The 17,419-nt window shown below is 42.9% G+C and overlaps 1 protein-coding gene and 1 non-coding gene across 3 annotated transcripts in view; both read right to left on the bottom strand.

Moving 5' to 3' along the window:
• The window catches only part of dnajc1 (DnaJ heat shock protein family (Hsp40) member C1), a 198,570-nt gene that overhangs the window by 147,728 nt on the left and 33,423 nt on the right, over positions 1-17,419 (bottom strand). Inside the window, exon 1 of one of the 2 annotated variants that reach the window (XM_062984450.1) lies at positions 7,600-7,632. The exons of the other annotated variant lie outside the window; for it this stretch is intronic. Coding sequence (XP_062840520.1) covers positions 7,600-7,617 — 18 coding nt within the window. The 5' untranslated portion in view covers positions 7,618-7,632. Of the gene's footprint in view, positions 1-7,599; positions 7,633-17,419 lie in introns of those variants that run through there. 2 annotated transcript variants of the gene reach the window in all.
• On the bottom strand, positions 7,321-7,394 carry trnan-guu (transfer RNA asparagine (anticodon GUU)). The gene has a single exon. It is a non-coding gene; the product is annotated as a tRNA-Asn (tRNA).

A 17,419-nucleotide genomic window follows, 5' to 3' on the forward strand; every position in this document is an offset into this window, starting at 1 on the left:
CTTTACAATCAGAATTGAATAGGTGCAGAGAAACTATTTAATTTCATACACACCCCACTCCCACCCCCAAAAACCCTTCACAGGGATTGATATATTCTAGCCAGGACAAGGGAGCAGGCAATACAGGAGTGGTTTTTAAGCTAAAGAATTCATGGGTGCACCTATACTGTGGAATTAATGTAGTTAAACAGTCATGGCACAATGCTATGGAATAATGCAAACTTTGGTTGGGTGGGGCACCAGAACTCTTTGGCAGAGAAGGCTAAAGACCTTGTAATACTACAATTCCCAGGATTCCATAGCATTGAGCAATGGCAATGAAAGTAGTGACAGACTGCATTAATTCTATAGTGTAAGCCACCCCATGTCTCTCCTACATAAATAACACATTTTAATGTAAAATATTTCTTTAATATATTTTATATCCTCACTTGTATTTTGAATGCTTCTAAACCTATTTGACTGGGTGCCATTCTTAGTACCAGGATTTATTGGGTTTGCTTTTTTTTAAACAGTTGATTGTCTGCAATAAGTATTCTAATCTGTCATAAACCACCTTGAAACCTGTACTGGAGGAAAGGTGGGGATATAATCCGATCCAATCATCCCAGCGAAGGAGGAGAGAAGGAGATCTTGTGATGCTATAATAATTAATCTTCTCAGTCTTTTGGTTTAAAAAAAATAAATATCTGGACCAACAGAGAAAGGATTGGATTCCTCTCCCTGGCAAGCTTCATAGGAGGAATATCCAGCCCCCCAACATAAGGTGTAGTACTTTGAAGTACCACGCAGGAGAAGGGCTGCCTGGGGTGCATCTGGAATGGGGCCAGTGGCGAGAAACGGACACCTTTTACCAGCCCTTCCAAAACAATAACATTCTGATGGATGGGTTCCATCTGCATAGGAAAGCAATGGAAGACTGAATCATGCAAGGGCCGCCCAAGAGATCTGGCTGACTGAGACAAGGTCAGGAGACGGGTGGACGGGGAGTATCACGGTGCGGGTGTTGTTGTTGTGTGCCTTCCCATTGCGATCCTAGGGCGAACATATCACTAAGGCTGAGAGTATGCGACTCGCTCAGGTTCACCAGTGGGCTTCTATGGCCGACTGGGGATTTGAACCCAGGTCTCCAGAGCGGTAGAGTGTGTCTGTGCGGTAGAATTAATGCAGTTTAACCCCATTTTTACTGTCGTGGCTAAATGCTATCGGATCATGGGAGTTGTAGTTTTACCCTTCTCTGCCAAAGAGCGTTGGTGTCTCATCAAACTTCAACTCTCAGGATTCCCCAGCCTTGAGCCATGGCAACTCAAGTGGTGTCAAAATGCGTTCATTCTACAGTCTAGTTTCACACGTAGTCCAACTTTTAAAACAGGCTGCTTCTCGTCGGGACAGAAAATCCTGCAACCACCTATTATTAATAGCAACAGTAATAACAATATCAAGTTCAAAATGGGGAAAGTAGTCGTGTCCCTCCCTATTGTGTAATTGTGGCCCCAACTAGGGTTGCCAATTGAAATAATAGACAAGGCTCCCAGTCATTTAGAGAAATTTCAGCAGGGATATTTCATCAGGTAACCTTACATGCCTTTTCCCTGCCAGCTTTGCGTGCATCTACACTGTAGAATGAATGTAGTTAGACGCCACTTTCATTGCCTGGAATTCTATGGAATTCTGGGGTTTGTAGTTTTATAAGATCGTTTAGCCTTCTCTTCCGAAGGGTGCTGGTGCGTCACCAAACCACAACTCCCAGGATTCCCCAGCCTAGAGCCATGGCAGTTAAAGTGGTGTCAAAATGCGTTCATTCTACACTGCACCCCTGCTAATAGAACTGCCAGCCGCATCTACCGTGAAAGGAGACGCCTGATGCTGCCAGAAGATAGGGAAGTTATTGGGTTGCTGTACGTTTTCCGGGCGGTATGTCCATGTTCGTTTCGCTCACATCTATGGCAGGCATCCTCAGAGGTTGTGAGGTATATTGGAAACTAGGCAAGTGGAAACTAGGCAAGTGAGATTTATATATCTGTGGAAGGTCCAGGATGGGAGAAAGAACTCTTGTCGGTTGGAGGCAAATGTGAGTGTTGCCTCCAACAAGGTGATTAAATGCAACATTCACACAGGCTTCCAACAGACAAGAGTTCTTTCTCCCACCCTGGACCTTCCACAGATATATAAACCTAACTGACCTAGTTTCCAACAGACCTCACAACCTCTGAGGATGCCTGCCATAGATGTGGGCGAAACGTCAGGAGAGAATGCTTCTGGAACATGGCCATGCAGCCCAGAAAACTCACAGCAACCCAGTGGTTTCCGGCCATTAAAGTCTTCGACAACACAAGGAAGTTATTTTTTGAGGACTGGAGCTGCCAGCTCGAACTGTGTTACCATTAGCTATGGTGGCTTCTGGAAGTTAGCAGACCCAAAAAGTAGGGAGTGTTTTCCTCCCGCATCTCTGGTTGCTGGGGACCAGAGAGGAGGTGGAAAAGATGCTCTATTCTACTGAATGTGGAAGAGATATTCTATTGGATTCAAACTGTAGGTGGGAGATTCCACCTGAACATTACGAAGAACTTCCTGACGGTAAGAGCTGTTCGACAGCTAGATATGTTGCCTTGGAGGGTGATTTAGTTACTTTCCTTCTCTGGGGGGGTTGCAAACCATTTCTTGGGGTGCTTTGATCGTATGTTCCTGCATGGCAGGGGTTGTGTGGACTGGATGGCCCTTGCGGTCTCTTCCAACTCTATGATCCTACTATTGAAGATGAAGCAAGTGGAGGAAGAACAGAGAGGAGAGGGCGAAGGGATGCACCTTTGTTGGAGGCGAAGAAGGACCTGAAAAAGAGTTATGGGAATAATAAAAAAGCAGAAGAACAAGACTCCAGCCTCTGAGGTCTCGATTTTGCCTTTTCCACAGCTTGGGGTGCATCTACTGTAGAATTAATACAGCTTGACATCACTATAAGCGCCATAGCTCAATGCTATGAAATTCTGAGGGCTATAGTTTAACGAGGTGCTTCACCTTCTCTGTCAAAGAGTGCAGATGCCCCACCAAACCACGAATTCCAGGATTCCTTAGCACGGAGCCTGGCAGTTAAAGTGGTGCCAAACTGCGTCAATTCTTCAATGTAGAGGCAGTCTTGGCAGACAAAGTGGGTGCCTCCTTTGCAAACGCTATACTTTAATCGGCCATTATCTTGAGATCCGCCTGCACTTTATAGTCAATTTAGATCGCTTCCCCGTGAGTCTTCATGCATCCTTTAATCCTCACTCTTCTTAGTACAGTAATTGGTATTCTTAAATTCTGTTACAATGTGACATGCCATCACTCCTAAAGTGCAGGGATAAAATGAACGTGCTCTGGTATTTTATATGACACTTGCTTTAAGAAAATCACAAATCAAATACAGCCTAAAGGCGTCCCATGGCTTCCGATCTTGGGAACTAAGCAGGGTTAGCCCTGGTCAGTACTTGGGTGGGAGACCGTCAGTGACTAAGAGCGGCAGTAGGCTGTATTTCAGAGGAAGGAACAGAAACCACCTCTGTTTACTCCTCGCTTAAGAAAACCCAATTAAATTCATGGAGTCGCCATAAATCGCGAATGCATGTAAATACATCTGCTTTGAAAACAGGAAAACAACCGAGAGTTACACAAACACCATTGAAGGGAGAGAGACGCCCCCCCTAGAGCTATAATCACAATATGAATGGAATGTTTCCTTTAAATTGAGAACCACGAGAAACTAGGCAACATTTTTAACAAGGTTGCTGTGAGCTTTCCGGGCTGTATAGCCATGTTCCGGAAGCATTCTCTCCTGATGTTTCACCCACATCTATGACAGGCATCCTCAGAGGTTCTGAGGTTCGTTGGAAACTAGGCAAGTGGGGTTTATATATCTGTGGAATGTCTAGGGTGGGAGAAAGAACTCTTGCCTGTTTGAGGCAAGTGTGAATGTTGCAATTGATCACCTTGATCAGCATGATTCATGACTGATTCATGTCTGGAATTCTCCTGTTTCTGGGTGTTGTTCTTTATTTACTGTCTTGATTTTAGAGTTTTTCAAATACTGGTGGCTAGATTTTGTTTCCTCCTTTCTGTTGAAATTGTCCACATGCTTGTGGATTTCAATGGCTTCTCTGTGTAGTCTGACATGGTGGTTGTTAGAGTGGTCCAGCACTTCCATGTTCTCAAATAATATGCTGTGTCCAGGTTGGTTCGTCAAGTGCTCTGCTATGACTGATTTCTCTGGTTTTCAGGCCCATTCCACACACCCATCTCTTTCTCCTCCCCCCCTCCTTCCTTCCTTCCTTCCTTCCTTCCTTCCTTCCTTCCTTCCTTCCTTCCTTCCTTTCCTTCGTGGGCATAACAAGTTGCTATAGGTCTTGGAAAGAGGGAAAGACCTCTTTCATCCTTATTTTTTATGCCTTTCTTCCCTTTTCATTTTGCCATAAGCAGCGTATACATGATCTTTCGCACCTCTATGAGGTCTGGTCCGTTTCTTAACTCAAATCAGAATGGCTTACCTTTGAAACAGACTGAAAAATAAAACTGGGGACAAGAGGGAATATAGGGGTGCTTTTAGCCTTCCACCCTTTCCAAAATATGATCCTTATTCCATATCAAAATCTGCAACATTTCAGGGATTCAGTCAGAATGGAGAAACAGGTTGGCTTTGCCCTTTTGTACAGGCTTCCTTCTTGTGTTGACTTACATAAGAAGAGGGACAGCAATCTTTAAAAAAAATCAACGTATTTTTCATACTTCACACTTCTATTAAAATGACTTCAAAGAAAGAACCACATTTCTAACACTTTTTGCAGTGGAGAGGAACTTGAACAAATAGTGTTACGAAGCTGGCTCACTCCCTATTTCCTCTTTTCTTTCAGTCTGGATATTTCGTCAGGCACAAAATGTGTCCAGACCTGCTTCCAGAAAATGGACATATAAGGGGGCAGTTATAACTTCTGTCAGAATTATTGTTATATTCTAAAAGAGCCATTGGAAAGTTCTTTCATAAGTTTTCCTAGACTGGGGTCTATTTCATCAGGTGCAGCTCTATAGCCTGTGGCAAATGTGTTAATCTGACACAAACTTAAGCTCTTGCTTGGGTTTCTTGCAACAGGCAAAGCCCGCTATAGAGGATAGGCAGTCCTTTCCCACCTGTGTCTTAATTCCAGGAAAGGCAAGGCATCTGGGTGTAACAGAAGCCACAAATGAGACCTAAGGAGAATGTTTAAAGAGTTGGGACAGGATCCAGCTTAAGCAAAGCGACCTTCAACCAAGTCGGTTTTCAATAATGCCAGTCTGAAACCCTGGGGTTCTCTTCAGTCCTTAACCTTGGCTAACTGGTGCACATGTACTAGTACAATAATTTGTTTGAATGGATATGAAGGTAGAGCACATTTGTTAGGGACTAAGGCCAACGAAGACTTTGCTTCTGAGTTGACAATATAAGATAGCATTGAGTGTATCTGCAGTATAGAAATAATGTAATTTGACACCACTTGAACTGTTATGGCTCAATGATATGAAATCTTGGGAGTTGTAGTTTGGTGATGCACCAGTACTCTTTGGCAGAGAAGGCTAAAGACCGTGTAAAAAATAGCAGAGCACTTGATGAACCAGCCTGGACACAGCATATTATTTGAGAACACTCTAACAACCATCATGTCAGACTACACAGAGAAGCCATTGAAATCCACAAGCATGTGGACAATTTCAACATAAAGGAGGAAACCATGAAAAGGAACAAAATCTGGCTACCAGTATTTAAAAAAAATCTAAAATCAGAACGGTAAATAAAGAACAACACTCAGAAAACAGGCGAGTTCACCTCCCAACAAATGATTCCCCCGGGCAGGAAGCAGCCAAGCTTTGAAGCTGCAAGGCTATTAAATGCTGATCAAGGTGGCCAATTGCAACAGTCACACCTGCCTCAAACAGACAAGAGTTGGGTTGCTGTGAGTTTTCCGGCTGTATAGCCTTGTTCCAGAAGCATTCTCTCCTGACGTTCGCCTGCATTTATGGCAAGCATCCCCAGAGGTTATGAGTTATATTGGAAACTCAGCAAGGGAGGTTTATATATCTGTGGAAAGTCCAGGGTGGGAGAAAAAACTCTTGTCTGTTGGAGGCATGTGTGAATGTTGTAATTAATCACTTTGATTAGCCTTGACATACCTCACAACCTTTGAGAATGCCTGCCACAGACGCAGGTGAAACGTCAGGAAAGAATGCTTCTGGAACATGGCCATACAGCCGTAAAACTCACAACAATCCAGTGATTCTGGCCATGAAAGCCTTCGACACTCCATCAGGCCTGAAAAAATAACTCCAGCTGTGTTATGATTTAATTTTTCTCAAAGGATCTAAACCTATCTTGGCTTAAACTGCATTATGTGATCAGTAGACATATACAATGTAATTTGAACTGCATTGTATTGCATTATTATATGACCATATAATGTTGTTTATATACACTGACCATATAATGTTGTTTAAACTGCATTATTTGGCAGTGTAGATCCAGCCTTGGAGGCAGTCAGCAAGAGGCTAGAACTAGAGGGGGAATGGGGTAGGAAAACATGAACTAGAAAGCGAATTTGGCTCCGCTTTCCTCTTACATAACAGCCCCTCCTCCCCTCTTGGCGCAGCTTCATGCGCCTTGCTCCCTCCCCCTCCTGAGATTAAAAATGTTTCTTTAAAAAAAAAACCCCATGAAAATCTGTCGCTAATGATTATCTGTTTAGTATAAATCGCAGGAAGCTTGAGGTGGAAAGCGGAGCGACTCTGCCTTAACACTCTCCGTGATCGATCAATGCCTAGCAATTATTATTAATGCGTTTTGGAGAGAAGCAGGGATTTCCACCCCTCCCCCTTTCTTTATTTGACGCGCAAGAAAGAAAGAAATAGGACGGCGGCACCCTCAGACTGTGGGTTGCAAAGGAGGAGACGGGCCCCTTCTGGAAGAGTGGCTTTGGGAAGGCAGTCAAGCTTCCAGCGCCAAAGGCACCTCTGGACGGAGTCCTTGCTTGCTCGGCTCTTCGGGTAGCCGGAGCTCCTTACATAACGCCTCCACGAAGCCGGGATTGCAAGGGGGGAGGCACAGGCAGGCTCTATAAACTGCTGCTCTTGCAAATGAGAGTACGGTATTTTTTTTTTCATTTCTGCTGAGCATTTCCACTGCTCTGCTGTCCAGCCAGTTGCCTAATTCGGAACAGACAGGGCGCTGTATCCCATCCCGATCTCTCCCTTGCGTTTCTCTCTTCTCGAATAAAATGAAGCATATGTGCAAAGGGAGACAGACCCAGGACAAAAACAGCAGCTATCCGTCCCTGGGTGGGCTCGAACCACCAACCTTTCGGTTAACAGCCGAACGCGCTAACCGATTGCGCCACAGAGACACCTGCGATACAGTCCTCCGGAACAGTGGTTGATCAAACTGTCACTCAGCAGAGCCTTTCCCTGTACAATTTTCTTCTTTAAGTGTTCACATATCGGGGCTGAAACATTAAATGCAGCGCTATCCTCTCAGAAACTGTCTTTTAGAAAGGAAAAGCCTGCGGGAAGCCTATCAAAAGGTAAGACTGTAGCCCTAAGCACACTTACCTTTTGAGTGTACTCCATGGCACTCTGAGAAAATGGACATAGCATTACAGAGTTATATGAATAAGGGTTTAAAACAAGGATGGCCAGCTGCAGCTGTTAGGAAAAGGAGGAGGGAGCAGGTTTTGTGCTCTCTGCACCCTCTGCAGGCCCTGTGGACTGTCACTGATGCCAAAACAAACACAAAAAATCCCAGACATGGCCAGAAGTCCAAGTCTGGTTTTGAGAAACTGCTTTTAAACAAATCTTAAAAACTGTGGAGTGGCCCTGTGGTCTGTATAAAGGATGAACCTGCACCCCAGGAAGCTTTTAGGAGAGGAAATTTGCCTCTTTTTTTGGGGGGGGGGGGGCTCAGAAAAAGGGAAAGTTTTGGAGAGCTGCATTTTGCCTAGTCCTGCTTTAAGAAGGTGGTAATGCATCTTTCCTAGAAAAAATAAAATTGCAAACTGCTCCCCATGTATTCCAAAGCATTGGTTATATTAAAGTTGTTGTTGTTCTTGTTGTTGTTGCTAGTATTATTTATACCCCACTTTATCTCCCCCATGGGACTCAAAGTGGCTTAATATAAAACCATCAGCATAACCATTAAAATATGCAAATATACGAACATTAAAACAGGATTAAATGTAAACATTATTAAAAATTCCCAGTTTAAAACCATTAAAACAAATTCAAAGTTTAAAACTACAGCACCCCCTGAATTGATCTGAAAAACCTTAAGGTGAACATATTAACATGATAACTATATAGATAATTTTTAATATGCCATTAAAAATCCACACAGGATTACATTTCACTTGATGCATAGATTGGTGTCTCCAGACCATCTGCCTTCTATTGCCTGGTTTTTACATCACCTGGTGTTTTGTATGCATTCTGTTACCCCTTGTGTGTGCAAGCTTGGGTTATATTGGGGAACTTCTTAGTCGCTTAGGATGCAGAAACTAAGTTTTGTAACACTAAGATCTGCCTGTCCTGTTCCATACAATCTCATAAATCAGGAAATTAAAATGTGCAGCTTAATTCTGAACTTTCATTAACTATAGCTCTGAAATTGTCCATAGGAGGGACTTCTTTTGTTGATGTTATAACATCTCTCTAGGTTGTGTTATGTTTGTTTGTATCTAGTCTGTGGAATCACAGAATCATAGAATTGGAAGCGACCCTACAAGCCACCAGGTCCAGCCTCCTGCTCAATGCAAGATCTCCAACTAAAGCATACCCCCACAGGCAGCTGTCCAACCACTTTTTGAAGGCATCCAGAAGAGACCCCCCCCCACACCTTCTTAGACAATTGGGCCATTGCTAAATCATTCTGTCAATAAGTTCCATCTAATTCTCAATCAAAATCTACCATCTGTAGCTTAAAACCATTACACCTAGATCTACCCTTTGAGGCAGCAAAGAACAAGGCTGCCCCCTCCTCCCTGTGGCATCCCTTGAGATATTTAAAGAGTGCCATTATGTCACCCTCAAAACATGTTTGGTTCAGGAAGTACATCAGGGCTTCAGTGAGTTCCTTTAGTACTGTGAAATGAAGTTCCTCTTGCCCTGCATATTTCAACTCATTTAGGTTAGCTGTGTGATTTCTGACTGCCTCTCAGTCTTGATATCTCTTGCTGAGTTCTCTCCTGCTATATGGAAGCACACAATTCTCATTTTGAGAAAAAACTGAAGCAAAATAAGTAGTTCTGCTTTTCATTGCGATCTATGCTGCAAGCTCTTCTGTGGAGAAAAGCAAACCACAGACCACTTACTACAATGCTGTCTGAGTCCTGCCACATGCACAATGAAGGACCTTCTTACAGCGACACCAGAGGCACTTGAAGTGGCCAGCTTCTGGTCAAAGGAAATTTAGTATAATGCAAAAATTTTAACTTTGTGGTTTTTCTATAAATTATAACTGTATTCTCAATTCGCTTCTGTCATGATAAATAAATTGTGATCAATTAGCATTTTACTATTCTTTCTGAACAGCATCCTCACTGTCTCCCTGGCCATTCTCTTGCTCCAAATGTAACTGAAAGCTTACTTTCTGTTGTTCATTTCTTGCCTAACAGTCTCAGCTCATCCTGAGCTATATAGCTTTTTAAATGCTATTCCTGCAGACTTGGGGCCCTTCCAGATAGTGGGAATTCCATGGATCTGATCCCAGGTTTTCTGCTTTAAACTGGATTATTTAAGTCTGGGATAAACAGAAAACCTGGGATCAGATCCTGGGATACAGTGCCTGTCTGGAAGGGTCCTTGGACTACACATTTGTACCTTTTCTTGGGGATTTGTCCTTCATTCCATACTCTTTTAAATGACTCTTTTATATATACCCTTTTTTTCTTTTGACTTCGTTCTTGAGTTGTCATGCAGCCACATTGGATTTTTCAAATGTTTCCTATTTTCTTCTTCAATGAGATTATGATTGTGCTGTTTGCAACATCTTTTAACACTAAATAGCATGAGGGACAAAACAGAGCTCTAAAGAACCCCACAGGCCAATGGACAGGGGGTCAAATATCCCAGCACCACTCTCTGGGTTTGCTTCTCCAAGAAGGAATGGAGCCATTGTGAAACAATGCCCCCATGACCTAACCCAGCAAAGGTGGCCCAGAAGGACACCATTGTCAATAGTATTGAAAGCCACTGAGGTCTAGCAAAACCAATAGGGATACACGCCCTCAGTCAGTTTCTTTGCATAGCATCTATTAGTTGCAAGCAAAGCTGTCTCTAACTCATAGCCAGGCCTGAAACCAGACTGTAATAAATCTGGATAATCTGTTTCATCCAGAAACTCCTGGAGTTGGGAGGCTAGTACATGCTCTAGTCTATTGCTCAAAAATCATAAGATGGATTGTGGATGATAATTTTCCATTATAGAAGGACTGAGAAATGGCTTTTTCAACAAAGGCCCCACATTGTCTTCCTTTAGACAAGTTGGAAGGCATTGACTACCCCCTTCACCCACTCAGCCAGCTTCCCTTTGGCCTATCTGATAAGCCAGAAAGGGTGACTCTCACGCTCCAAGTAACCTATCCACATGCTCAGGCTGTACAAATTGAAAATTATTCAATAACACTGGACAAACAGGAGCCCAAGTTACATCCACTGGAACTGTATCAACTTCAGTATCCAAGTCGGAGTGGATCTGAGTGACTTTATCTGCAAAGTGCTGTGCAAATTCTTTGCAGCAAGCTGTCAAGTGGTCTGCATTTTTTACTTGAGGATCAGTGTGTAATAGATCTCTAGCCACTTGAAACACCTCTGCTTGACGCTTCCTTGCAGATGCAATGGTGGCAGCAAAAAATAATTTCGTTGCTATCTGCACTGCCACTGAGCAGGCCTCCAAATCATAGAAATCATATTAATCTTACACATCATGCTATACAGAAGAATCAGTTGGATCCAGATCTGTAGAATACACCCACTAAAGTAAATAAGACTTAAGTTAGTAATGACTACCATGTTAGCTCACTTAACCATAAAGCTCTCAAGATGTTGTAACTCCCAGAATTCTGTACCACGGGCTCCACTGTTGAGACCTAATGGGGTTCCAATCTTCAAAGTTTCCTTCAATCCCAAGATTTTTACCATTTCAGGAAGTTAAAACATCTGCTGAGCATTTACAAATACAGTTTAAGCATCTGAAGGAAAGGGGCAGGCATAATTATGAGTATGCAAACACGGCAAGTATAAAAATTCTATGTGTGAATGGTTTCCAGTATCCTATCCTCTGTAAGCTATGAAATTTGAAGGAAAAAAATCATGGAGAGCTAATATCCTCGTTTTCCCCTTCCCCCAGAACTGTACTTAGAGCTGGGGCTCTAGGCCTGACAGTGCATACCCAAACATACTCACTCACATATACATACAGAGAGACATTTACTGAGTTTAGTGGTACTGAAAGATAAACAGATCTTGTGCTATAATTTTTTGTAGACTAGACATATTAAATATTAAACTCACTTGGCATCTGATGAAGTCAATTGTAGTCCACAAAAGCCTATGTTCAGGGCTGGTCCAACATGGAAGCCAAAGTAAGCGCCCGCTTGTGGTGCATTGTCCCCGGGGGTGCCGTTGAGGCGCCCCCGCGGCCGCAGCGGCGACGGGGACCATCGGCTCACTTGCTGCCGAACGAGGAAGGCCTCGCTCTTCTCGCGAGGCCTCACAAGAAGAGCGAGGCCTTCCTGGAGGCCTTCCTCTTTTGGCAGCGAGCGAGCTCTCCAGCAGCTGGAGAGCGTACACGCAGTCCGGAAGGTGGGCCCACGCCTTCCGGCGGCGTGCGCGCATTGCCCACAGCTGCTACCGCCGGTATGTGGGGGGCGCAATTTGGGGGGTGGTAGTGCGCGGCTACTTGGTTCGCCTATTAGGCGAAATTACCTAGGTCCACCTCTGCCTATGTTGCAATAAATCAGCTATTTGTAAAAGCATCACAAGCAGCATTTTTTGGAATAAACTAAAGCTACTCTTCACAAGAGGGACACACTTCCCTAATCATGTTCTCTGTGTAGAAAGAGGAGAACTAGGAAATCAAAAGGCAAAGGAAAACAAAGAACTAGCTGTGCCCGGCCACACGTTGCTGTGGCGTTGTCTGGTGGTGTTGGTGAGAACTTGTTGAGGTAGTGGTGGTATTGAATGTCTGTTGTATTGTTGTCTTTATGTTTAGTATGCATTTGGTTGTTTGTGTACTGTGAAAGTGGTGAGGATAGAGGGGCTCTATGTCCCTGTGTATTGTATAGTATTTATATGTCCATGTGTTGTGAATGCTTGGATTGTGTTCTGCTGCATAGTAGAAAGGGTTGGGCTGGATGGCCCTTAGTCTTTCCAAACTCTTGGATTCTATGCTTCTATTATTATTATTATTATTATTATTATTATTATTATTATTATTATTATTATCTTTATCATCATTATGTAGAGGCTAGATGGCCTTCTGTCAGGAGTGCTTGGATTGTGTCCTCCTGCATGGTAGAAGGAAGTTGATCTGGATGATCCTTAGGGATCACTCCAAACCTTAGGATTGTATGATGTTGTTATTATTATTAGTAGTAGTAGTAGTAGTATTAGTATTGAGAGGCTGGGTGGTCATCTGTTGGGAGTGCTTGGATTGTGTCCTGCATGGCAGAATTGGGTTGGACTGGATGGCCTTTAGGGGTGTCTCCTAACTGTCTGATGCTATGATTCGATGTGTATTATTATTGTGCAGATATTGGATGGTCATCTGTCAGGAGTGGTTGGATTATGTCCTCCTGTATGATATAAGGAAGTTGAACTGGATGATCCTTAGGGGTATTTGCTAACCTTAGGATTGTATGATATTCTTATTCTTCTTATTATTATTGAGAGGCTGGCTGGCCATCTGTTGGGAGTGCTTGGATTGTATCGTCCAATGGCAGAGTTGGGTTGGACTGGATGGCCTTTAGGGGTCTCTCCTAACTGTCTGATTCTATGATTCGATGTGTATTATTACTGTGCAGATCTTGGATGGCCATCTGTCAGGAGTGCTTGGTTTGTGTCGTTCTGCATGTTAGAAGGAAGTTGAACTGGATGATCCTTAGGGGTGTCTCCTAACCTTATGATTGTATGATCTTCTTCTTCTTCTTCTTCTTCTTCTTCTTATTCTTATTATTATTATTATTTTATTATAACACAGCAAACAAGATAGATATGCTGGATTTCATATCACAAAATCACAAGTCGAACGCTTCCCAAGTGTCTAGGACTGTGGGATGTATTTTCGGATGATGCGTGCAGATCCTAGTAGGGTGGCCTTTTGCAGTTGGCAGATTGTGATTTTGTCAATGTCTTTTTTTCCAAATGCCGGCTGAGATCTTTTGGCATGGCACCCAATGTGCCCATCACCACCAGGACCACCTGCACTGGTTTCTGCCAGAGTCTTTGAAGTTCAATCTTGAGGTCCTGATAGCGGCTGAGTTTTTCCTGTTGTTTTTCGTCAATGCGACTGTCACCTGGGATGGCGACATCAATGATCCAAACCTTTTTCTTTTCCACAACTGTGATGTCTGGTGTGTTGTGTTCCAGAACTTTGTCAGTCTGGATTCGGAAGTCCCACAGTGTCTTTGCGTGCTCATTTTCCAATATTTTTGCAGGTTTGTGATCCCACCAGTTCTTTGCTGCTGGGAGGTGGTACTTGAGGCATTATTATTATTATTATTATTATTATTATTATTATTATTATTATTATTATTAAGAGGCTGGGTGGCCATCTATTGGGCATGCTTGGATTGTGTCCTCATGGCAGAATTGGGTTGGACTGGATTACCACAGTAATTATTTCATATTACAGTAGAATCTCACTTATCCAACATTCTCTTATCCAGTGTTCTGGATTAAACAACGCAGTCTGCCTTTTAGTAGTCAATGTTTTTGTAGTCAATGTTTTAAATTCATTGTGATAGTTTGGTGCTAAATTTGTAAATACAGTAATTATTACATAGCATTACTGCACATGGAACTGCTTTTTCTGACAAATGTGTTGTATAACATGATGTTAGGTGCTTAATTTGTATAATGATTACCTAATTTGATGTTTAATCGGCTTTTTCTGAATCCCTTCTCATTATCAAACATATTCACTTATCCAACGTTCTACCGGCCTGTTTATGTTGGATAAGTGAGACTTTACTGTATATTTATAATCTTATATTATCTACTTAGAACTGGATTATATGAGGCCCCTTCTTTACAGCTGTATAAAATGAACACTGAAGTAGATTATATGGCAATGTGGACTCAAGATAATCCAGTTCAAAGCAGATAATATAAGATTCTAAATGGGTTATATAGCTGTGTGGAAGGGCCTTGAGTCTACACTGCCATATAATCCAGTGCAAATTAGATAATCTGTGGAAGAGGCCTAAGTGAGGCCTAACTGTGCCTGTCCCCTGGCCTGCATAGGTTGCTAGGAGACCAAGTGGGCGGAACTTAGCCTCCTAACTGTCAGCAATTGGATAAAAACAATTATTCCTCTGCCTCTAATTAGAACTTTTTTTTTCTTTTGGTTGTATCAACCTAGAGGCGTGGATGATGGGTTGTGTTGTCAAATTTTGAGGTTGGGTGGCCTGTAGTTTTGTTGTTTTGTCCGCTGCCCTGATGCCATCACTCTTTTATATATAGAGAGGAATTACAAAGTCAGTGGAGGGAGGGATATGAGGAAGCAACTTGGAAATGGCTTTTGTTTTGGACTGCAACTCTTGAAACTGCAGGCAAGATGGCTGGTGAGCTGTAGTACCAAAAAAAAGTTACTTTTCCAAGCCCCAGGTGGAAAAAAGGATAAGAGGCATCAGGAGATATTTCTCTTTGCACAATCCCAAGAGTTCCTTCTAGATGTTTCTGAGGCTGAAGGCCTTTCACAAGGCTCTTTGTGATTTCCTCTGGCCGTTTGCCTCCCTACCCAGCTCCTGGCTTCACAAGGCTTTCTATTAAAATTTTAATACTGGGGACCCCCTTGTTCATGGCAGCACTGCATCCATTCATTAGTGTCCACCTAGGGAACAAATAACTCTTTAGCTTCACTCTAGGTGTCCAGCTCACTTTGTGCCTAGAGGGGATTTGTAATCGAAACAGGGCCGTGTGAGAGAGAGAGGGAAAAGAAGAAGAAGGGGAAAGACTTGCAAACTTGCTTTTTCATTGAGGTAATGCCCAGGACACATGTTAATGATTTCAGTGCAAATACCAGCCAGAGACATGGCTGTAAATTAGCCATATAGAAAAACCACCTGTTGGTGCCAATGGAGCCAACACAGGGACTGCCAGGGAAAGAAGCAGTAAGCCAGCAGTTGGTGGGGATTCCTTTCATGGTCTGTGTGTCCTTTAGATTGTTTTCATTATTTCAGAAAAAATGCTAATATCTTATTTGATGTTCTCCATGTGATGTTCTCCTTACCTCAGTTTTGTCCTAATTACAACCCTTAAGACAACATAGGAAAGCTTTATTGGAGAGTTAAATCTAGGTTTTTGTAGTCTTAGCTTTCTTTTATACTACATAAGGACCACACTTTAATACCACTTTAACTATCATGGCAGCATCCAAAAGAACCCTGGGATTTGTACGTTTTATGAAGTATTTAAAGTCCTGTGTCAAAAAGCTGCAGTGTCTTGCCAAGCTGCAAATCCCAGGATTCCGTAAAATGTGCCCACTGCAGTTTAAAGTGTTATCGAACTGCTACAATAACCTGATGCCATACTGGTGTATAGAAGTAAACTACACTGGATTCAATGTGAGTTATTTCTAAGTATAGATCCACCCAAGGTATTTTGCTTCCTGAGGAAAAAAAGAAGATGGTGCTGCTTCCCATATCATGCCTATAAGTCAAATGCTTAAAAGTGAGGTGCCAGTTGACTTTTCTTCAACACTTCAAGGCAGAAGCCTGGCTTGAAGGGCAAATGGAAATCTCCCAACAACTTGCTGCCAACTCCCAGCATCTGCCACCTGAGGCAACTGCCTCATTCTCCTTGATGGCAGGACCAGGCTTAAGTTGCACTATCTATGAAGGGTAAGGAAAACGCACATTGTAGGCTGAATGCACCCCAAACCCTTTTGCCCTTTTACTGTTACACTAGCAGTGGCTTTTATCTGACTCATATTCCCCTTGCCCATTCCCCATTCTCCAACATTAGTAGCAAGGTGTTACGAATCAGTTTTTGGTCAAATTTAGATTTGGTTTAGTTATTTGGGGTGCTGATTCAGAAAATTGCATTGGATAGACCACATCAGCTCTAGTTTCTGATACAGAACATATACCATCCAGTAGTCACCATCTGCTCGCTAACAGAAAACCATATTTAATTATCTAGAACTGATGTGGTCTATCCAATGCAATTTTCTGAATCAGCACCCCAAATAACCCTAGGAACAGGCCTAAAAATGAAGACACCAAGACACCCCACTTCCAGGTGCCACATGGAACGGCTCTGCTTGGAGCGGGAAGGGGAGGAGAAGCAACAGTCAGGAGGCTTGGTGTCGCACCTTTCATGGGTAGTTGGCCTCTCCCCTCCTGACATCCTCATAGCATTGCAATGTTGTAGTAACGGTGAGGTCGCGGACCATATTTTAGTTCTTGGGGACCACTGATGGTCCACAGACCACAGCTTGGGAACCACTGCATTAAATAAACATTCAGATGTTACATGCAAGAGGCCAGCCTGAGAATTTAAGGCAATGGAAGCTAAAAAAAAGTCTTCCTCAAGCATCTTCACTGCAGAAAAACTCTGATGTTTGATGAAAGATCTGCAGAGCAGTCAATTCAGAGGCTTCTAGGCTTCAGCTTGCCTCCACCTGCCCCTACCTGTCACTTCCACAGGGCCATTACACAACTGGCTCAGGAATGCACTGTCTGTGACAATGTCCTTGTATGAACCAAAGTTTGGCACCCAGATATACAGTCCTTCCCAGTTCAGGGTCTATTTACAACAAAACTTGGAGGAGGGATTCATTTCCTTTCCTTTATAAAATACCTGGCTTTCTATTTCAAGGTAATGTTCTTGTTATCATTTTGTACAAATAGAAGCAAAAATGAATGAAACAATGGCAGCTCTGTATTTGTTCCTGTATGGATCCCCTTTGCATCACGTCTTGGCCCCAGTCCACAGAGCCGAAAGCTGCTTCTCTCTCTCTCTCTCTCTCTCTCTCTCTCTCTCTCTCTCTCTCTCTCTCTCTCTCTCTCTCTCTCTTTTTGCACACATTCCAATAGCAACAATGAGTATTAGAAAGCCAAAGCTTTTCTCTGTGCCATCCTGTGCTCTAAAGGAATAATATTATTCTATTTATATTTGGTTCTATAATTTAAGATATCTCGGCAATTTACAATAA

Source organism: Anolis carolinensis, chromosome 6, assembly GCF_035594765.1.
Source record: "Anolis carolinensis isolate JA03-04 chromosome 6, rAnoCar3.1.pri, whole genome shotgun sequence".
In the NCBI taxonomy this organism is placed as follows: domain Eukaryota; kingdom Metazoa; phylum Chordata; class Lepidosauria; order Squamata; family Dactyloidae; genus Anolis; species Anolis carolinensis.